This window comes from Canis lupus, chromosome 18 (genome assembly GCF_003254725.2).
Source record: "Canis lupus dingo isolate Sandy chromosome 18, ASM325472v2, whole genome shotgun sequence".
NCBI classification, from domain to species: Eukaryota; Metazoa; Chordata; class Mammalia; order Carnivora; family Canidae; genus Canis; species Canis lupus.
The window spans coordinates 13,130,063-13,152,838 of NC_064260.1; the positions used below are offsets into that span (position 1 = coordinate 13,130,063).

The 22,776-nt window shown below is 34.4% G+C and overlaps 2 protein-coding genes across 6 annotated transcripts in view; one reads left to right on the top strand and one right to left on the bottom strand.

Annotated features, from left to right (window-relative positions):
- The window catches only part of COG5 (component of oligomeric golgi complex 5), a 297,897-nt gene that overhangs the window by 84,425 nt on the left and 190,696 nt on the right, over positions 1-22,776 (top strand). The window lies entirely within an intron of this gene.
- Positions 907-6,658, bottom strand: GPR22 (G protein-coupled receptor 22). 3 transcript variants are annotated; one of them, XM_025449367.3, is made up of 3 exons: positions 6,176-6,658; positions 4,960-5,226; positions 907-2,550 (listed from the first exon to the last, which is right to left on the bottom strand). In XM_025449367.3, exon 3 carries the CDS (start codon positions 2,523-2,525, stop codon positions 1,224-1,226), a length of 1,302 nt encoding a protein of 433 aa, XP_025305152.1. In that variant the 5' UTR covers positions 2,526-2,550; positions 4,960-5,226; positions 6,176-6,658; the 3' UTR covers positions 907-1,223. The 3 variants fall into 3 exon arrangements, with proteins under 3 accessions (XP_025305152.1, XP_025305151.1, XP_025305150.1); XM_025449366.3 differs by having other exon boundaries at positions 4,186-5,226; XM_025449365.3 differs by lacking the exons at positions 4,960-5,226; positions 6,176-6,658 and adding an exon at positions 4,283-4,429.

The following is a 22,776-nucleotide window of genomic DNA, read 5'->3' on the forward strand; positions in this document are numbered from 1 at the left end:
TTCCCAAACCTGTTATCTGTAGTTAGGATTAATAATTTGATAGTTTTCCAACATGAATTGAAAATGTGAGATACAAAGATTAAAGTTAAATTGAGTGATATAGAATAAAAACTTGACAAGAATTTATTGCCATTTAAATGATTTTAAGAGTGGAAATAGAACTGTTGTATTTTGAAACATTTGGAAGCTATGATGGCACAGTAGCCTTGTGTAAATTATATTACTCTAAAGTTGCTATATATCTAAAATTAGAATTTGTTGGCTTTGTGAAGCTTCTCTACAATGATAGTCTTTTTTTCTCTTTTATTCATATTATAATAATTGACTTCTGTTATACAAAATGACTGACTTGAATAAAGTTAGGAAGTTAGTTTATTTTAATGCACTGGTTTTTACCAGTATACTATATTAAACCAGAGCATTTGGCTTAGACTCAAGCAAAGTGAGGAAGGAAGAAAGGCTGGTGCTTTAGTTTTCTTCCTTCCTTATTGTCAGTTTATTTGTATATTTATAGGCATAGTATCCTTAATCTTAGAAATTCAAACTCTTTTTCATAATAAACTTAAATTTCAAAGTTTCCCTATCTTAGAGTGTATATATACAGGGTTGTTTCTTGGTTCTTAAATTTTAAAATCCTGATAAATCTTACAATTTTCTGCATTCAAAAAATTACCATTTTACATGTAGTTCATTATTTTGATGCATCAAATATTATAGCAAGTAGACTATACCAGAAAACATAATAGAGTGACATAGAAAATCCTGAATTATTTTGATTTTTTTTGGAGCCCATAATTTTTGTTCTTCTTAAAGTGCTGTTCCACTGGTCATTATATAAATATATCTATAGTTTGTGGCTTAGAAACAAATACACCTCATTAAAAAAAGCAAGGATATCTGTGTCAGTTACATTTTAAAGTTATACACTGTTTTAAGGCTATGTATTTATTATTTAGAAAATATGACTTACACGAATATCTTCTGATGGACATGATATTGACAAAATATACACAATATTACTTTAACAAACTGCCATGCAACAAATACATTGTAATGAAGAAATTGAATATATATGACCTAATCTAATCTTGACATTTACATTGAAAATTTACAACATAACCAATACTTAAAATGTTTTTTCTTCTGTTTGGCAGTAATTTCATTTTTTTACAGTTTAAATGTAAAACTTCTGCATGTGGGCTTAATGAAACTTAGGTGTTTCCCTAGTCTGTGACAACCTGAGGTACTAAACATTTTTCTCTTATTTCACTATCTTCAAAGGTAATTTTTTTGTTCCTTTTAGGATCTATCCAGGAATTGTGTATTACAGCATTATTAGGCATAGGATCAGCTTCCACTATGGAAACAACTCGCTTTTTCATTTTGCTTTTCAAGACCTTCTGAAATTTTTGTCTGGTGAATGCATATAATAAAGGGTGAAATACAGTTGTTCCATAAGCCATGACTAGAAAACACAACCTTAGTTTTACTAAAAGGTCACTTGGGCCTACGCATAAAATGGTGGTATTCAAAACAGAAATTGGTGTCCAGCAGAGAAGAAATGTAGAAATAATCAATAAAGACATCCTGAAGACTCTTTTTTGCCTTTCTCGTCGTTCACGGTGTCGTTTCACAGCTCGCCGGAGGGCAATTATTACAGAGACTGAAGTTCTCACGCCAAAGACCACATTTCTCCCACCACTGCTTTGTGACATGTCTGTGGTCTCATGTTGTGTGGTTAGAGAGATTGTCTTTTTCTTTCTTGCTTTCTTCTTCTGCCCTGTTGAAAATCTTGTGCCTATTCGAATATTAAGAGCCTGAAGGATTTTGGTGTATGTGATTAACATGACTATGACAGTGAAAAAGAATATCGGGATCTGTACTAGCAGGTGATAATACATTCCCAGTTCAGTGTAGTATTCATTTGTACTGACACACAAAAGCGTCTTGTTTTCCCACGTATTTCCACTTTGAAGACTGAAAAAATTTACCTCAATAAAGGGTATCAGGAAAGAGAAAAATGAAAAAATCCAAATGGATATCATTAGCATTACAGCTCTGCCCATTGTCAGAATTCGGTTTGCAGGTTTTACAGAGATGTCATATCTGTCCAAAGTGATAGCAAAAACGTTGATTGCTGTTGAGACACTTGCAAAAGATACACAGGCCTCATGGAAACAGCAGATGAGAGCAGTGTTACTCTCCAGTGAAAGCAGAAGGATAACTATAGTTAGAGGAATACATCCCACACAAATTATTACATCAAGTACATGAAGATTCATTGTAATAATGTTACTGACAGAGTTGATTAAGTTGGATTTCATGCAGTAAAGTACCAATACGGTGAGGTTGCTGCCAAGTCCCAACACAATTTCTAACATAAGAAATCCGGTGAGAGACACTTGAAAGCTTAATGGATATGACAGTGGTTGGTACATATTGGTGTCGATGTCATCAATGTCATCTCGCACTGTAATGTTAGATTCAGACTGCATGTTGATTTCCAGAATGGGAGAAAAACACATTCTTTTGGAGCAGTTGGTGTTTTCCCTAGAAAGTGAAATAGAATAAACTCTTTGATATTTGGCAATTTAAATGACGTATAAAACATGTGTTCCTTGTAAAAAAAATCTTTTTATTGTGTACTTGGCTTAATTTTTAAGTTTCTAAATTATGGCAGAGGTAAAATTAGGAGATAACAAGATTGCATTGTTTTGACGTAACAGAAAATTGGATTCTCCCTTTGAAGATAACTGTATGGGGAATGCTATATAGTTCAAAATTAATGTCCTAAAAAGATTTTCCTCATTTGAGTTTTTCAAGCTTATGGAGATACAGTATATTTTTGTACAATTAAACTACCCAGTATGCAAAACTAATTTTAGTCCAGTGTTTTAAGATTTCATTTTAAAGTGTTGTGAGTAGGTGGGTAATAACGCTATTTTAATATGTTCTAGCATAATTAGTGTAGGTGTAATTATTCTCGTGAGATTTCAAATGAACAGGACAAGTGTTCATTTAAAATGATAAATGGCACAGAGCACTAGTTTGAAACCATTTGTCCCTATTCTTGGTTGAAATTCGTATTCAAGAGTCTACAGTGTGCTTGAGGATATTTAGAGCTATTTCCCACAGAAGTAGGCAAGTGGTAAATATTACATATTTTGTAGTGAAAATGCTCACTGAACTTTATAATGGACAAACCTGTGTTATAAAAATTCGACGAAAAAGGACATTATCTTAACCACCACAAAACTTGGTAAAAGAGTACTAATCACTCCAGTGAATGATTTATGATTTTGTGACCACACCCTCTCATTTATTGTGGGAGGGGTAAATTGAAATTAATAATATCATCTTAAGAAGTGACGATTTTTGGAGTGGTTTAAAAGAATATGTCAGTTGATTTTATTTGTTTAAACAGGATTTTAAGGTAAAACATGAAATTTTGGAAAAGGGGTATCTAAAGCTCATTTTCTGAGGAATCTTTTAGAGTTACACATTCCCTGTAAAATCTTTTGTACAAATCACCCAGTGTGTATAATTTTGAGGAAAATTAAAAAAAGAACTCTTTTGCTAATTCATGTAAATCTATATTTTAATGTATAGAGGTTTAGAGTAATTTATAAAAATAATGTCTGATTTTGTGGGCTAATATGTCAGTAATGAGTATATTCAGTTAAAATATAAAATCATACAACCAACTATATTTCACATTTCAAGTACAGCATTTTGACTACAAAATCATAATCAAACATAAACTATAAAGGCTATAATAATTTCCAAAATTCATGTTAATCTTTCACTTGATGTAACCTTTGACAGACTTTAGAATACAATTTTATTTATGCATGTAACTTTAGGGGCGATATTTCAGAAACACAGATGATAACATTATCAATTCCTTTTTAAGCTTGGTATAAAGTATCACTAGAGGTATATACTCAAGTAAGTGAAGGTCTTAGCTAACATGAAATCCTATGAAAATGAAAAATTTTAAGTGTGCCAAATTTTTGGAACTGACAGATTAAACATCAGGTCTCTGTCACATCAGTTAGATTTATAATTAAATAAATTTAGCATGCCAACTTAGTAACTAAGTAAAATGCATCTCCTCTAGAGCAGGATTTTTTTCTTTTGTAAATGTTAAACAGCGTGGTGGGGTGCATGCATCTTCTGACCTACCTGTTTGCTGTTGCCTTATGGGCCTTTTGGCTCACTATAGCAGTTTTTCACAAATTGATACATGATGTCATTGACAAATTTTGACATGAATTTTTACCTGACAACAGTGAAGGAGCTGTATTTTATTTCATGTCTTGTAGAAATTCTTTCATTTTCTCTCCAGTACTTCAAACTGTATGAATTGTGAGATTTAGTTGGCTGATGGATTTCTAAAGACCAGTACAAAATACTTGTGTTTGTTTTGCCTTAAAAAGTCACGACCAAGAGAAACTTCCTCAATGATAGGAATTATATTTCCCTCTGAGGGAATATATGATAGTGTCTCTTTATTTTCCAGAACATGTGAAAACAAAAAAGGAAACATACGATTTCTAGCTTCTAAAATGTATTTAGACATCCTTTTGTTACAAATGTATATCTGTTCCTATAGCAGTCCTCATTAGTTTGAAATGATTTCTTGATCACATAACTTGCTTTATATTATAAATCCAGTCCATGTTCTTTTGATAAAAACCATCTGCTATTTAATTTGATTTGTTTTCATTAGAAGAGGATACATAGTCATAAAACTTAGATGAAAAAATCCTTTAGCAATATCAACTGCTACGAATATCTGAATATTTAGTGTAGAAAATACTTGATACAGCTTTATTTAGCTTGCTCCTAATGCATGGCATTTTCTTTTTGGCAATCTGTGCCTCATTGTTTCTTCAGAAATCAGCTCCACAATCCTGGTATGTTAAAGTATAAACTTCCCCCTTTAAAAATGCTCACCATTTTGTTTTCAGGCTTTTCCAGTTAAATTGTTTTTCTTTTTGTGTCTCTTTTATACAGAATCTTCTTATGATGATGACTGTCCATGTGTTATATCCCAGCAGTAATGTGGCCCTGTATTTTCTGGGTTTAACTCCTTAGTGTCTTAAATTCATGTGTTAGAAGAATAAAATCCTGCAGTTTATGGTTGAGACATCTAGGGAGATGCTTGATCAGATGCATTCTTCATATTGTCAGTTGTAAATACTGAATTAGCTGCTGTGGGCCCTTGTGAAAAAGAAAAAAATAGTTAAAAAATAGGGTTCCTAATAATGTCCAATTAACTCAAAGTTACTTTAGTTTTGTTGACTTCCAACACCATACACAGTATTCGTTATCAAAGTAAGCCAGCTGTATTATTAGAGCCACAACTTCTACATAAATTTAAGGATTCCTTTATTTTCTTTTCTGAACAGAGATTGCAAATGTTATGTTATTTAATAACAGAGGTAACATTATAAATATAACTGTGAAGGAAAAGCTGCAGTTTTAAGACAAATTTCTGCTCATTTAAGAAGCTAACCTGTGTTTTCAGAGATTATGAGCAATTAGTATACACTAAACATACCGTCGTTCTCTCTTGTCTTTATAATAAATTTAACACTATTTCCTACTGGAAAATATTGTAGCTTGCTTAATTATTAGCACACAGTTTGAATGTTAACTGATTAAAACATTTCACGGTAAGATGCTATAAATTTCCACTGATGAAGTTGTTCATGTAGTTGAAATGTAAAAGGCAATGCAAAATGTAACTGCAAATTAAATAATTTTCAATGAACATGCCCAATAATGAACTTAACCTAAAACTGAGTAATAAATAATAACTAAATAGTAAACCTGGTTCTTTTAAGAAATATAAACATTTTTGAGCACTTGAGAAAAACTGTGCAGATGACATTCAGAATATTTAGTAGGTCTGAAGTGACTTAAAAGCTGGTATCTTCGTAGTGAATCAACAAAGAAAAATTTTTGGTATTTAACATTGCATCCTAAAAAAATTACATTTAAAATGTTATGTCTTAAAAGAAATAGATCTAAAAAAATACATGTTTAGCAATGAATAGAATTAAGCAAATAAACTGTTAAAATTTAGGTTGAAATTTTTCAAAGTAATTTTACCCCACTATGCCAGTTCAAAAGCAGCTGTATACTGTAATAAGGGAACACATCTTACCTCCGCTAAAGATTTGATACATTCCTGATGTAGTTGAAGCGTTTCCAGTTTTGATTGATTCATTTTGTTCACTTGTTAGCAGAGGACTGGGGGAAGAGGGTCATAAACATCTCTTCAGAAAAGACCTTAATGAAAATATGTGTCTGTACTGTGCCATTGTCTCAGCAGTACTGCTAATGTATGGAACGTGTGGTGCTGCTTAGAGGCTGCTGCAGTCTCACTCTTCCTACTGTGGAATCAATAAGCATCTGAAAAACGTAATGAAGTAATTGAACATACTGAAGGCTTCTTGTCTCCAGAGACAACATTTAGATTCAGTCTCTCTAAAAAGGAATGGCACTGCTTTTCAGAGGAAAGCCTGTTCTGGGCAGCTTTTGCAGAATGACAGCCTACCTTGTCGCTTCTCTCCACTGCAGAGAGATGCAGTGCATTCACTAATTTTGATTGGTCAGTTGTATTGGGCTTAAACTGTGCTTCATATGTATAGCAGGGATTCCTCTCCCCCCCCACTGTTTTATATAAGGGTGTTTTTTTAAAAGGCTATATTTATAAGTGGTTGTATGCTGCTCTTAAATAGAATATGAGTAAATTAGTCTTTTAAAAATGTGTATTCTATTTTGGGTTTGTTGTTCACTTATGCCAAACATTAAAAGATGCAGGGAGGTGGAGGGGGGCAAGAAAGAATTACACGGTAAAAAGTGTATATTCTTTTTGAAGCCTAGATGATTGCACTCCAGAATATTTTTGTCATATATATGTTTTTGGTTGAAATTCTTTGTTCTACAAATAGAAAGCCACTGCATCTTTACTGTGAACCACATTGAATTTCAACTAGTTTGTTTGTATTCAAGTCATCTTCTCTGTGTATTTCAAATTGGTGTTAGCATCTCAAGGTGTTAAACATTGTTATGACTACCGTATTCATTCAGGTATTCATTCATTCCATTCATTCATTCAAAATATTAATGAGATTGATCCAAGATGTTTTACCCTAGAATATTTTTTAAAAATTCTATTGCTATTAGCATAGTCTCAACATATAAAGATTTAATCATGTGCTTTCCTTTCAAATTACTTTTATCTTCACCTTTGGTAACCCTTTTATTTAGTGGGTATATACTGATCATTTGCCATAATATTTTATTTCAACTGGGTGTTTCTGTTTTTAACCTTTTAATGGATTGCTATGCCTTAAATATGATATGTAGCTGTTTGCTGATGTTATCGGGTAAACATACCAGTAAAGGAAAAACGAAGTTAGTTATGTGTCTTAATAGGTTAAAAGGCTAAATTATTTTAAGATAGATAGGTTGTCAAATGAATAAAAGCAAGTATAAGTAATTAACTTAAAATATTACTTTAAAATTAAATTTCTATTAACTTTGCTTACCTGTTCTAAGTATTGAGGAAAATGCTTTTTTAGCTTTGAGTATATAAAGTGGCTGGATTCTATATCAGTTGACAAAATAGAAGACCTTGCAAATGACTGAATTATTAGAATGTTGATCATAACTTATTTTTATTATTTTAGGACTATTAATATTCATTTTTAAAATGTATGCTAAATTTTCAGTTTGTAACTGGAATTCTTTTATAATTTTAGAAAGCAGTATACATTTTTGTAATCTTCTGGTAGTATTTAAGCTTCACAGGTAGGGAAGCTGAGTAGTATATGAATTTTGAATTGTATTTGTATAGAAGTTGAGAGTAATGTGGTAGAAAATTTTGTTGTGAATTCCTGAAGTTTTATGCACAGCTTTGGGAGGCAAGGCTTTAGTAGTGCTAAAAATTAAAATACTGTTGTGCTACTTTCTATGCATTTTGAAGGTTGCAGAAAAGGATGTTGTTAGAATGCCAACCATGTTGAAAGATAGTGTGCAAGGACATGCACACACAATGTTATTTTAAGCTTCAGACTGACACCAGAGCTTCAAACTAAAATTGGAGAAAACATATTAGCATCAATTGAAACTTGTGGTGGGAGTAAGAAATCATTAACATAGTAAAATACACAGTGATTTTCTTCCAAAGAGTTAAAATATGCTTATGTTTATCCTCAAAATATCTCTGTGGAGTAGGGGCAACCAAGGAACAAAGTTTAATGACTTGAAAAAGTCTAGGTAAGTTACTAGCAGAGCAGTGTTAGAATTCGGTAACCTCCTCGCCCCGCCTTCCCCCACATCTCTGGAAAATTCTGAAGATACTTGGGACTTAGAATTGGATGATCTGGGTTCAGTCACTGCTTATTAGTTATATGACTTTTGGCAAGTCAGGCATTCTTTGGGACACAATATAGCTTTGATTCTTTTTGTTGAAGTTTATTTCCGTTTCTGTTTCTTTATTTCTGTTTTCTTTAGCTCTCTGTAATACAGTGTTTCCAAGTTATACTCAGACTATTTTGAATAAAACAAATTCTACTATCTCTGTAAGAAATAATGGCAGCAAAATAGCTTAGCTTTGGACATTGCTCTTTATTCCCTGTGCAAGTGCCTTGTGATTAAAGATATACAAGATATCACAAACAACAATTATTTTTATTGCACCACACATGCTTAGTATAGTTTTCCTTTTAAAACCACAAATTGGTTTGGTAATTAAAAGGTTTTCTGATTTGTTAGCAGGATAATCCTCACTTCTTTTGTTTTTAACAAAGATGAAAATATCTAGACCACTGGATTCAAAGTCAGATTATATTATTTTCACGAAAAAATTAGTGTCAAATTACATGTCAGAATTTACAAAGATTATTATTTCCATAGGAACAAATTTTTACACTTGTGCCTTTAATACATTTTGTATTTATATAGGATACTCATTTTGGACAATTGGGGATTTAAGACCAGATTTTATTGTTATAAAATAATTTCATAGATTTGCTATTAATTGGCTAATTAATAACCTAAAACAACAGTTTTACCTTGCAAATGATAACTAAGCAGTAGATAGGAATCTAAGACCCCAAATATCTCCATTAAAATCCTTTCCCCAAGTTCTGTTTTTCTTTTTTGTTACAAATATTTTGATTGCATAGAAATTTTAATTTGTAACATTTTTGATACGGAGCCTTTGATTTTTAATTGTATACATGTGTTCCCTTAAGTTTGGACAGCCGTAAATGTGAGAGAGTAATTTGTTGTTCACATTTACATCACACTATTGATGTCAAGTCATTCTTATCCAGCTTGTATCTGGTTCTGATGCTACATTTTTGATGATTCTGAGTTTGTAAGTGAAAAAAATTCAACTTTGTGAAATACTGAAGTTAACCACAACTAAAAAGTGCTTTGAAACTGATGGCAAAATATATGCAAAAGCAGTTTCTAATTGCTGAAAAATCTGCTTTTTAAATTGTATTGCTTCAAAGGTGCTCTTTCAGTGAGTACTTAACATAGCTAACTCAATTCTCTGATACTAAAGCCCAATGAAGAAAGAATTATTTCAGTTTAAAGACAATTCAGAAATTTCATTTGGCTTCTCAACTTTAAATTTCTTTCACAACAAATGTTTTACCAGAAAAATAGAAATGGACCATCTGCTGAAACCTTCATCAAGTGGGGAGTAGCCAAAGTAGTAGAGAATCAACAATGTTGGTGATTCGTTATTGGTATGAGAATAATTGAAAACTGATTATAATTCCATGAAGTACATGCATAAGGATTATATATTCTTAACAGAAAACTCCACAAAATGTTATTATTCCCCAACCTTCCTACTTCACCTAAATTGGATATTTAAATTCTTTCATTTTTATTTTTTACACTATGTATTTGTAAGTCAGTTGCCAGCGTCACATATATTATAAAAATAAATACATGGCTTTCCTTTCCATTTTCTCATCCAAACTTAGATTTTGGACTCTGTGACTATTACTACTTTTTGATCTCTGTTTGTCGTCCTAATGTTAGTCCAGCTTAATACCACTCCCCTCAATTTTTTGGCTTTCTATTTTCACTAACTTACATTCCTCTTTACATTCTTAAATATTATGGATGCTTTCTGTTGGTGTTTTTCTCTTATATTTACATCAAAGAATTATGCAGTCATGTTCGTGCTTTTTTTTCCCTCATTGGCTTCTCTTCTTGCTTTTTTGCTTCATTTTCTTTGTATAATTCTTCTTTGTAGTTTATTATGCAGAATCACATTCATTTCTGTGTCCTGAAACCAAGTCATTTGATGAACTAGATTATACATTTAACAGAGCTATGGCAAATCCCCTTGTCTGTGCTGTTAATGAGTCCCATGATCTAGTGGGAGATGTGGAATGATCATCTATGAACTGGTGGTCTGTTATTGAAATTGGTTAGACACATAATGCTTTTTTTTTTTTTTTTTTTTTTTAATGTGTAAAGCCATAGAATGGTAAAGTTCCAATCTAGACTCATTCATTTCCATGGTACCACTTAGGGCACCCGTTTGGGAAAATGGATGCGTTTTCATAGTTTACTAATAATAGCTAAAGACTGCTCACTGGTGACTTTGTGCTATTAAAATACAGCAATATATCTTCAGTTACTACTGCTTCTAGTCCCCATTTAGGGATATACTATCTACAAAAAGTTCTGCTGTGATTTTGATTGATAATGCAAAGGATTTATGGATCAATTTAAATAGGGGAGAATCAACTGCTTAAACAATATTGAGTCTTTCAATTTATGATCATGGTATCTTTTTGATTTATCAGTGTTTTATGGTATTTGGTTTATAGATCCTGCACATATTCTGTTAGATTTGTACCTAATTATTTCACTTCCTTAGTCCTATTAAAGTAGCACCTACCTTTTTGAAACAAAATTCCAATTTTTAACTTTTGGTACATAGAAATACAGGTTTTTTTGTTTTGTTTTGTTTTGTTTTTTTCTTGACCTTATATCCTGCAACTTTACTAAACTCATATATTAGTGTTGGGGACGTTTTTTTAAAAAATGAAGTCCATGGCATTTTCTGTACAGGCAATTAATATCATCTGCAAATAGAGACTAGTGACTTTTTCTTGAACCATGTGTGACTTTTCTTTCTTGCATTATTGTACTGCTTAGGACTTTTAGTATTAGATTTGATAGGAATGTGTTGGGAGAAGCACTCTGCCAAGAGCCCTGAGCACTCCTGAATGTCCTTGGGTATGCTGGGTATTGCTAGATACACCAAGATTGCAAAGACCTGACTGTTCTTTATCTGGTCCAGTTCTCAGAGTTGTGTTTGAAGCTAGCAACCTTGAGGCATGCAGTAATGACTCCCCAGATGAAGAGCAGACTTGCTTCTGCTTGTACAAAAATGGTAAATTTTCTAAGCTCAGTGTTGTTTGGCTGTAATGCAAACCCACTGTATACATAGTGTTTACCTGGGCCCCTCTGCCAAGGGGCCTTAGATGGGAAATGAGCTGTTGCTGACGTTATCCTCTTACCGCTTGCTGTGTCATGGGTCATAAAATCCTTTGCCGATGACCCAGGCATCTTATGTCTTCTGCCAGTATCCTTGACAAGAACAGACTAGCTTCATAGCTTGAAGGTAGAATAAAATCCTTGACCCTTCATGATTTTCGACAGTTTTGGAAATAAGATCATGATGTTGACAGAAACATGGCTTCCTGCAAGAAAAAAGATGAGTGGCCTTGTGGGCCATTTTAGGGGATATGAGATCCAGTAGCAAATGCTCTTGTTGAAGTGGGAAGCTAGTAGATCCCCTGCTGACGTACCTGTAAACGAATATTTAGAGGCTAAGCCGAGAGAGGTAGAACAGAGCTGCCTGAATGATACTTTGGTTTATTTATATTCACTCTCGTGGCTGGAGGAGGGAAGAGGCTATTATATCAATAAGACAGTAAGCCTCTGGACCTTAGGCAAAAGCTGAATCAAGGGGTCCCCAGAACTAAACTAAAAGGAGTCAACAAGGAGGATGGGTAGACTGAATACGTTAGAACTTTATTTGCTCAGTCCAAGCAGGCAGTTTGGACATAGATGTGAATCTTGCCTATTGGTGCAGAACTACTGTTTGCTCTGTGCCCTCTGATTCATCTCTCTTCCTTTAATCTCAGCTGCCTCAGGTCAAGCCTTATGTGGTAGGGAACCTCAAGGAGGTGTGGGAGTTCCAACCTTTTTTTTTTTTTTTTTTTTTTTTGGAGTTCCAACTTTTATGGTTCTGTTGGATAGGGTGGCCAGGCACCATCCTACATGGTCCTTTGGGGAGAAAGCATGCTAGGCAGCAAGGAGGCTGAAGCCTCTGAGGACTGCAGGGTGGACCTCTGGCAGTGTGCACAGGGCAAATTAAGGACGCCCTGGCTCTTGGAGGAGCTGGGAGACTTGAGGGAGTAAGTCGCACGGACCCTGGTGTGAGGAGCCAAGCAGAAGAAAAGCCTCCCATCACCTCATTGCTCCTCTGCAGGTTAGCCTCCCCCACACCCCCTACTCCCATGTACTCCCCATGCTCCTGGTCAAAAAAGAATGTCTTCCCCTGGCAGCTGTGGCTATAGTTCCTTTTGTGTGTGTGTGTTAAATTCCTTGTTCTATGTTCCCGCAGGGGAGAAAACAGTCAAATTCAAGAAAAGCCAGAGTGTGGGTGGAGTCTCAGGGTCTGTTCAATATACCGTTGTTCTGGCTTCCTCCTCCAAATGTATATTTGGTATTGCCATTTTTACTTATATGTGCTTACACTGTGAATGCTTATAAGTTCACGGGAGATTCTCCCATTCGCGGGCTGCTGCTGGTCCCCTCCCTGAGTGATCCAGCACAAACAATGGATTATCCCTAGAGAAAAGAGAAGAAAATCACAGCTTTAGTTAGACAGACTGCTTCTAAGGTACTCAGGCCATTTCTTAGTACAGCAGTGCCACCTGCCTGACCCAGCTACCAAGTGCACCTCTGTTTTTTCAGGCCTACTGCTAAGATCTTGTTAAAACCACTCACCTGACCCATAGCCTCCTTGCAACTCTCTGGCATGATGTTGCCGTTTTGAGGGTAGGTTAACTCAGACTGGACATTAACAAGAAAAGGACCCAAGAAATTGCATTAATCAAATGAAAATGGTTTGTTCAGCCAGCCTGGCCTTAGCATCATCTTGGTTTTGCATAAAGGGGTGGAAGTGACCCCTTTTGGGAAAAACCATACCTCTTACATCTGAAAAAGCATCTCTCACTTCTTGAAGCAGAGCTCCTGGCTTAGTGGGAACCTTGACTCACAGAGGCTCCTATAAATACTTTGGCCTGGTTCACTTATGTTTCAGCCCAGATAAAAGCTGATGGTATCTGTTGTGCTGCTGTAGCTTTTCAACCAGAGCCAGCTACAGAAACCTGGGAATGGAGGTGATCACTCAACTCTGTTCTCATAGCTCTGACCAATATGCCCCTTGATGAACGTTGTAGTGTTTATGGACTTTTGGACTTCTTGGGCTATTACCTTTAGCTGTGCCACTGGGAAGATCAAGAGATCAAAAACCTCTCTCTTTGGGGCTGCACACCATGGAAACAAATTGTGACTGTCAGGCTTACTCGAGCCTGTACTTCCCAGATTGCTGCCATTTCTACCCAGATCCATTCCTGTTTCGGATATAGCATTATATCCATCATAATAGACTGGGCAACCACTGTGCCTTGGGTTTTGGGAAAGGGGATTTCTCAGTGTCCCTCCCTTACTTCCACTTGTGTAGGACTAATTCTTTTTTTCCTCCCCCAGGGGTATAGGTTTATTTTGGTTTTGTTTTTTGCCGTTTCCTACCCCTAGCTCTAACGGGTTTTCAGCAGTGTCCAGAGAGTGATAGGATTTGTTGTACTTCCTTTCAGGCCCTTCCCGTCCCCCTTGTATTAGACATGGTGGAAAGGATCCAGGCTGGACTTTATCCCTTGCTCTCAGTGACGGCTGCTGTCACCACTCCCCCGCCAACAGGGGCACTTTCCAGGTCACTTACTCTGCACCTAATCCTTTTGTCTGTGTGTTGTGTACATGGTGAGGTTTTTGAGGAACCTTGGGATATGTATGCCGGCCTGCCTTTGTGGCCTCCATAGGTTCTATATTTCTTGCTAGCACACATTCAGCCCCTAGCAATCCATTAGCAGTTTTAGCTGAACTATTTTTATTGGTATCCAGTAGTGTTTTCCTAGAGGGTACTCATGTCCCATATGCCCTTCAAGGTACCTGTTTTTCCTCAGAGTTTGAGTTGGTTGGTGGCCCTATAACCTAAGCTCTCCAGGCAGCTATTTATCATAATAAAAGCTTGATTTCACGACCCCAGTTGGTCAGGGTAGAATTAGAAGAGACTGCAAGATTGTATTCCCAAAAATTTTGGTAAAGTCTTTTGTTTGTATATTCATGAGAGATATTGACCTGCCACTATCTTTTATTGTAGTGTTTTTGTCTGGTTTTAGAATCAGGACAGTGTTGGATTTGTAAAGTGAATTGAAAAATGTTTTCTTTTTTTTTTTTTTTTTTTTTAGTTTAAAAAAATTATATAAGATCAAAACTCTTCTCTCATTAAATGTTCAGTGAATTCAAAAGAGAAGATATTTGAGCCTAGGAGGTTTTATGTTACTTAAAACCTTTTAGTTATAAATTCAAATAATTTAATAGATTCAGATTTTCTATTTTCTCGTGTCTGTTTTGATGATTAGTTTGAGTAATTTGTATCATTTAATTTGCAAAATTTATTAGCATCCACTTGTTTTTAAGTTTCTCATTGTATTTTAGGATCTGTAGTATTGGTGTTGCATCTTCCTTTCATTACTGATATTGGATATTAGTATCGTCTTTTTTTTCAGTTTGCCTGGAGGTATATTAATTTTACTAATCTTTCCAAATAGCAAGCATTTGGTTTCGTTGTTCTTAGTGAACAATGTTATTATTATTATTATTTCTATTTTTATTGATTCCTGCTCTTACCTTTAGTGTCTCCTTCCATCTACTATTTTGGTGAAAGTGTCTTTAATAGATTTTAATTTCTTTTTATCTGGTATGTGCTTCATACAGTTTTACCTACATCCCATAAATTTGATTTTGTATTGTATTCCTTGGTTTAGTATGTTATTTAATTTCTAATTTCTAAATAACCTGGGTTATTTAAGTTCTTTTTCCAAATTCCAAATATTTGGTAATTTCTCTAATTTATTTGTTACTTATTTCACATTTAATTTCATTAAGGAAACATACTTTGTAGAATTACAGTTTTACAAACTTTATTTAGATTTGTGTAAGAGCCCAAAATGCAATCTGTCTTGGTGAATTTTCCATGTTTGAAAATCATGTATTTTCTCCCATGGAGTTTCTTAAGTGTTAAATAGGTCAGGTTGATTGATAATATTGATCACATCTTTTCTAGCTTTTCTGGTTTTATGTTTCTTTGTGTTACTAGTCTTTAACTGAAAATAACTTTTTATTGAAAGAGGCATTGTAAAGTTCCCAGCTTTAATTCTGGATTGGTATATTTCTCCTTTGACTTTTTCCAGTGTTTACATCATATATTTTATTGGATATGTGCACATTTAAGAATATGATGAAACACATCTTTAACCCTAATATTTATTCTTATTCTGATGTCTGCTTTGTCAGATTTCAGCATAGCTACTACAGGTTTGTTTTGTGGTTTACATCATACATGTTTTCTCAATCTTTTATTTTTAAACTTTTGTATCTTTGTTTTAAAGGTATGTTTTCTTGTAGATTGTAATAATTTGTTTTGACTTTTTTCCTATCTGATTTATATCTTTATTGAAGCATAGAGCATTTACATTCAGTATAATTTTCAATATCATTAGGTTTAAGCCCTCCACTTGGCATTTGTTTTGTTTGCTCCATGTATTATTTACTCATTTTTTTCTTCCTTTTTAAATGTCTTTTGGATTGAGTAACTTTTTACTATTCCATTTTGCTTGGAATTTTAGTAATTTTTAATAATTAATGAATAAATAAAATGGAATAATAGTAAATAAAATGGAGTAATCAGTATCCTACTGACTTATTAATAATATTATTTAGTTTCCTTATTTTAGTGGTTGTTTTAGGTTTTCTGATACACATGTTTAACTTATCATAGTCTATTTATAAATTATAGATCATATCATATATAATGTTAGATCCTTATTATATCACTTCCTTTGTCCCTCTTCCATCTTTTGTGCTTGTTTTTGTGCTTATTTTTTTTTAAAAAAGTTTACTCCTGCTTTATAAACTTCATAATAGATGGTTACTTTTTGTTTTAAATACCTAATTATCTTTTAAATAAATTTTTAAGAAAAAATTTTTATATTCATGCATATGTACTTGACCTGTGAATAGTGTGGGGGTTGGGATGCTATTGGCATCCAGAATTGGGCAACAAATTCTGCTGTTGGTAAAGATGTGTTCCTTGTGTCTTTGTTTTTTTACTTATTTTCACTTAATGTAGAGAACTATTTTTTTTTTCTTTGATCATTTAGAAGCTATTTTGTTGTTTTCTGGCATGTGTAGTTTGTGATGAGAAATCTGGTCATTCATATTTTTGTTCTTTGTTATATAATATGTTGTTTTTCCTCTTTTCCAGATTTTCTTTTTATTTTACTTTGTACATAATTTCCCTATGATGTGCCTTGATGTGATTTCTCTGTGTTTCCATTCTTCTTTAGCTTGGGGCTCACATAGATTCGTGGCTCTGGGCTGCTGCTGCTGCTGCTGCTGCTGCTGCTGCTGCTGCTATTTGTTCTTGGGTTTTGGCTTTCTTGTCAAATTTGAAAAAAAATTCATTCGTTCTTCAAATACTTTTTGTCACATCTTTCCTTTCCTCTGGGGCTCTGATAACATGTATTTTAGACCCCTGGTATTGCCGCTGATGCTGTGTTCTATTATTTTTTTTGTAGTTTGGGTAGTTTTGGTTTGCTCTCATTTCAGGTTCTTTGAGCTTTTCTTTTGTAGTGTCTGATCTACCCTAAGCCCTTCCAGTGGATTTTTCAGTTCAATTACTCTGTTTTTCAGCTCTAGAGATTTTATGTGATCGATTGTTATAGTTTCCTTTTCTTTTTTCATTGTGTTCATGTTCTCTTTAACTCCATGTTCATAGTTGTAATAGATATTTTAAGGTCTTTGTTAATTCTATCATCTTTTTGCATCTTGATAGTTCTACTAATTTTTTTTTTAAGTAATCTCTACAACCAACATGGGGCTCGAATTTAAGACCCCAGCATTGAGAGTTGAACATTCCTCCCACTGAACCAGCCAGGCACCCCTGTAATAATTTTTGATTGGATACTGGCCATTATGTTTGAATCCTGTAAATTTCATTTTGTTGTCTCCCGGGAAAGAATGTTGAACTTTTCTCTGTCAGGCAGTCAAGTTGTGGATCAACTTGATACTTTTGAGGGTTTCTTTTTCTAAGCTATATGGGGGCAGCTTCAGAGGATACTTTACTGTGAGACTAGATTAGCCCTACCACTAAGGCATGACCGTTGGTAGATATATACTGAATTCCCCTGTACTCAATAGTGTGTATTTTGGCCTTCGAGCTTGAAGTGCTCTGAGAATTGATCAGTTTTCAGGCTTTCTGGTTGTTCTTTGCCTGGCCTCTTGGAGTCTCACCATATGTTTTCATAATAATATTTTTTTGAAGATTCAAGAAACAGGAATACAAATTTCTGAAACTGTTTTTCTGCTTAGCTTGCTTTTTTCTATTATTTTGACCTGTTTCCCCTTCCAGTAACTAAGCCTTCTTTAACTCAGATTTGTCTCTTCAACTCATCTAGACCACTGGTTTTGCTTTGCAGGGATTTTCCCTTATGTCGTAGGGGAGTATGTATTTAGGCAGAAAGCCTCGATAATTCTAGGCTTACTTCGTTTGTTTCCTACGGGTCACAGTCTTGCTCTTCTGTTGTCCAGGATCTGAAAATAGTTTCATAAAGTTTGTCCAGTTTTCCAGTTGCTAGGATAAGTGCTATACCAATTACTCCATTAGGTTGGAAGAAGTTCCAAATTTGCTTTAAAAACTAATTATCCTATGATTTCTTTTAGTAATTAATTATGAACTATCTTGGGACAGTCTTTTTACTGCTGTCTTAAAGTGATTAAACTTTGTTTTCCTTTTTATGTCTTCTTATGTTACAGTCCAATAATAGGCTGGTGATATTTTGTGTCCTGTAATTCAGATTCTTTGCATTTAAAATATCTACTCTGGACAATTTTCTTTCGTAAGTGCCTCTGTTTACTTTTTTCCCCCTCTGTCAGAGAAAAATGTAACAGTGCTGAAGAAAAGATCACATAACTATGCAGATTAATGCCTTTGCAAATTTATGTCTTCTGTCACTCCCCTTCTGTCACAGGTGTTATATTGACCAGGGATTGGGAATTTTTTTTTTTTTAATCAGGGGTCAGAGAGTAGGTAGATATTCTAGGCTTTGTGGGCCACATACAATCTGTATTGCATGTTTTTCCTTTTTTTTTTTTTCTTTTCTGTCTCTTTAAAAACGTAAAAACCAGTCTTAGTTTTAACGTTTGGCCTATAGGCCTTAGTTTGACTACCCTTGACATAGACCACTGCAGTTTAGTCCAGGTAACCTCTCCTCTCTCATTTATCCCAGAAGACCTTACTTCTTAACTTCATTGATAAAATAGAGGTTTGAACTTTGTCAACTTCTTGCTTCCTGTGTATCCCATCTAAAAGCTATCTAGGTCTTCGGTTACTTGTCTACCTTTCACTGTGTCAAGAGAAGATGTATACATATCCTGTCATTTAAGCCTATGCCTACTGTGTGGATTCCTGCCTTTGTCCTCTTCTTTTTTTTTTTTTAATAAATTAATTTTTTATTGGTGTTCAATTTACTAACATACAGAATAACACCCAGTGCTCATCCCGTCAAGTGTCCCCCTCAGTGCCCGTCACCCACTCACCCCCACCCCCCGCCCTCCTCCCCTTCCACCACCCCTAGTTCGTTTCCCAGAGTTAGGAGTCTTTATGTTCTGTCTCCCTTTCTGATATTTCCCACACATTTCTTCTCCCTTCCCTTATATTCCCTTTCACTATTATTTATATTCCCCAAATGAATGAGAACATACACTGTTTGTCCTTCTCCGATTGACTTACTTCACTCAGCATAATACCCTCCAGTTCCATCCACGTTGAAGCAAATGGTGGGTATTTATCGTTTCTAATGGCTGAGTAATATTCCATTGTATACATAAACCACATCTTCTTTATCCATTCATCTTTCGATGGACACCGAGGCTCCTTCCACAGTTTGGCTATTGTGGCCTTTGTCCTCTTCTAAGTTCATTACTAGTTTATTGTTCCATTTTGCGGTCATAGGTATTATCTTCCTTTATTTTTCCAACTGTACTATATCAACGTGTGCTTGTTTGCTGTTCTGCCATTTAAAACTTTGCTATATGACCTCTCACAATGTTGGGTTTTTTGTGTGTTTTTTTTTTTTTTTTTTTTTTTTTGGAAAAAAAATATCCAAACTACCACAGTGGTTTATCTTAAGCAGTTTCAGTTGAGTTCAAATTGGAAATGGAAGAAAATTACTTTTAAGCTGTAATAAAAATATATAGGTACAAGGTATGAGTTAGTTGATCTTGGCCATGTTTTCCTTCATTTCCCCCCAGTGACAACATAATAAGACGTATGAATTAGAACGTTTCAAGCAAAAATGTTCTGTGTTGAGGGATATAGTTCTCTAAAAGGCAAAACATTAAGAGTTATTTTATTTTTTAATTCAGGAATCAGACTAAATCTAGGCACATTGTGTCGCAGGCATCACCTCACAAATCTGCCAACGCATGTCCTTTCTGAGCTTCAACACAGCTGCTATCTCAACAGTCTTTCTTCTTTCCTCTCCTTGATAGTGGTTTGCATTAGTGTTTGGTTTATGATGGAGAAGGAAAAAAATATAGAAGAATCTTTCCCTCATTTTTCCTATGATATTATGAGTTTTAAAAACAAATGGTAATCTAAGCCAAGTAGCAGTGACTTCTGGATCATTCTAATAACTAAGAAACGTGAGGCCATTAGGTGTTTTAAATATAGATGAATTCATTTATACAAAAAATAGACTTTAAGGAATAAGGTTACTTGTAAAGAATAAAGGCACATTAAAAACTACATGTTCTTACAACAATTTGTTCTATTCTTTTTTTTTTTTTTTTTTTGTAGCATAGTTATTCCTCCCCCGCTCCCCACACAACAGATTTGTAATGTAAGAATAGAACCATGGTGCAGCCTGCAATTCCCAGAGGTAAAACACACAGTACTAGACTTCCATCTGTAAATTTTACTTTTCAGATTTTATGTATTTTTTTGAGTTCAGTTCAAATTTGAAATCATTTTAAGCTTTCAAGGACTGTATTTATGTTAGGATCTCTTAAGTGGCTACATCATAAAGCAGTTATTTATGCTCTCTGTTAAGTATTTATTTTGTTAGGTGCAGTTATCCTTTGATTACTCTTTTGCAATCATATATACTACAGCTTGGCAATGCTTTGTGTCTTAAATTTTAATTGCTTGCTTTTGTCTTATTTGTTTAGTTTTGTAATTGTCTTTTACTCTTGAATTTTCTCCTCCTTCCCTCTCTTTGTTGGACATACAATGGCATCATTAATGAGTGTTTTTATCTATTTGAGTAAATTTCTAAAATTAGTTTTGAATTGGATGTTTTAGATATGTAAATATTACTCAAAATTATTCAAAATTGAAGAAAGATCCTCTGAATGACCTGGAAGGTTTCATAATACAATAGTTTAATATTCTTAAATGCATGTTTGACATTATGCTTAAATTTGAGAGTATTTGAGTCTAGAATAAAAGGACTTTATTGGTATCATAATAGCTTTGTCAAATATTTAAATCCGTTGAATCATGGATGAACTCTTACACTAGTAGAATCAAAACTGTGCCATGCTCTTTTTTTGAACATGTGATTAATGAAGATATTTCAGTTAAGTTATAAATATATTTGTTTTCACTAGCTTTAGAAAGGAGACCAATAAAAGTGTTATCACAGTGACTTGTGTTACCTTGGGAAATTGCTCTATGAAAATATTAGATGAGTTAACATGTTAGGTTTTGACTGTTTTTTTGCTCGTCTTGGAAGATAACTTGATTTTTAGTGATATGTTCATTTGCAGAGACAAAAATGTGTAACTCATTTTGGTGTTGCTGATGTTCAAGGAGTCATTTAGGTAATATGTGAGCCTAGGCCTGCCCATTTTCCCAGACTTCTCCTGATTGGTTCTCTGTATTTTTCAGATTTTCATTAATGGTAATGTGGAATAATCCTCATAAGAGTCCTATTTGAAACTCAGAGAATTCTTAATTCCTATCACTTGTCTCTTTTGAATGTACTATATTTAATATGGGAGGTTTGACTCTTGTACTTCCAGCTATAATTCTTATTTTTATGTTGTGGAGACATGACTATTTTTAGGACATTAAGTAAAATCGAAATCACCATAAAGAAAGTCTGATCACTTGGTTAGCCATTTAACAAATATTTACTTAGTACATTCTATGTGTCAGATGATACATAAGTACTAGGGAAACAATGATAAATAATGAGTTTGTAGTTTAGTAAGGGAGACAGAAAAATAAAAATACCATGATGGTACAGAGTTGGTAGAGTACTAAGGGTCAAGTATGAGGTACTAAGAAATCATAAGAGGGTCACTAATCTGGAGGGAGATGATCAGGGAATGCTTTCTGGAGGAAGTAAATATGCTGAGATATGAATGATATTTAGATATTAGCCAGATCAAGGGAAGGGTACTTGTTCATATCAGTGAAAGAATACCAGATGAAAGAGACAGCCTTTCCTAGAAGAAGTTTGAGGTAGGAAGTCAAGGAAAGAAGACAGAAGTGTTGGGTGATGGGGCCAGATGGTAGATGGTCATGCAAGCCATATTAGAGTATTTGAACTTTTACAAGAGGACAATGATGACTCCAATAAAGGCCTGTAAGTAATATGATCAAACTTGCATATTTTAGAAGGATCATGCTGACAGCAATGTCATTAAATGGGTTGGAAAGTTGGGAGCATAATTAGATACTTGGAAACTTAGTTAGGCAAGAGTTCATGGTGGTAAGAATTATTGGGGTATTGAGAATTGGAACAAAGTAATATGATCCATTTTAAGGGGATTTAGAAACAGTGAAATTTGGTGAGAGGAGCAGGGCTATCTTGACAAGTTGAGTGGATAATAGGGCTACTCCCTAAGTTACAGCTCTTAGGAGGAATGGTTTTGTGAGAGATGATTGTTTAAGTGTGTGTGGAGACATGTCTATTTGAGGTGCTTATTGGATCCAAGTGTAGGTATGTAATAGGGAACTGTTGATGTGTGTCTGAAATACAGGAGAAAAAGAAGATGCAGATCTGAAAGTTACAATGTATACAGGACAATTGAATATGCAGAGCTGTAGAGTTAGTTGGGTCCCCCAAAGGGAGTGGAAAGAGTGCTCTAAGGCTGGAGTTGTCAACATTGTTAGAAGTTGCTGAGACTCCAATTAAGATGAGATTGAAAAGTTGTCTTGGATGTGCACAACTACCCCCCTCCCCGCCACCCCCGGCCAAGTAGTTGGTGACCTCAGTAAGTACAGGCACTGAGATGACGTGAACACTTGTGGAAGCACATTTTTCAGGTTACTCTTTCAGTGAAGAAATAATTTCA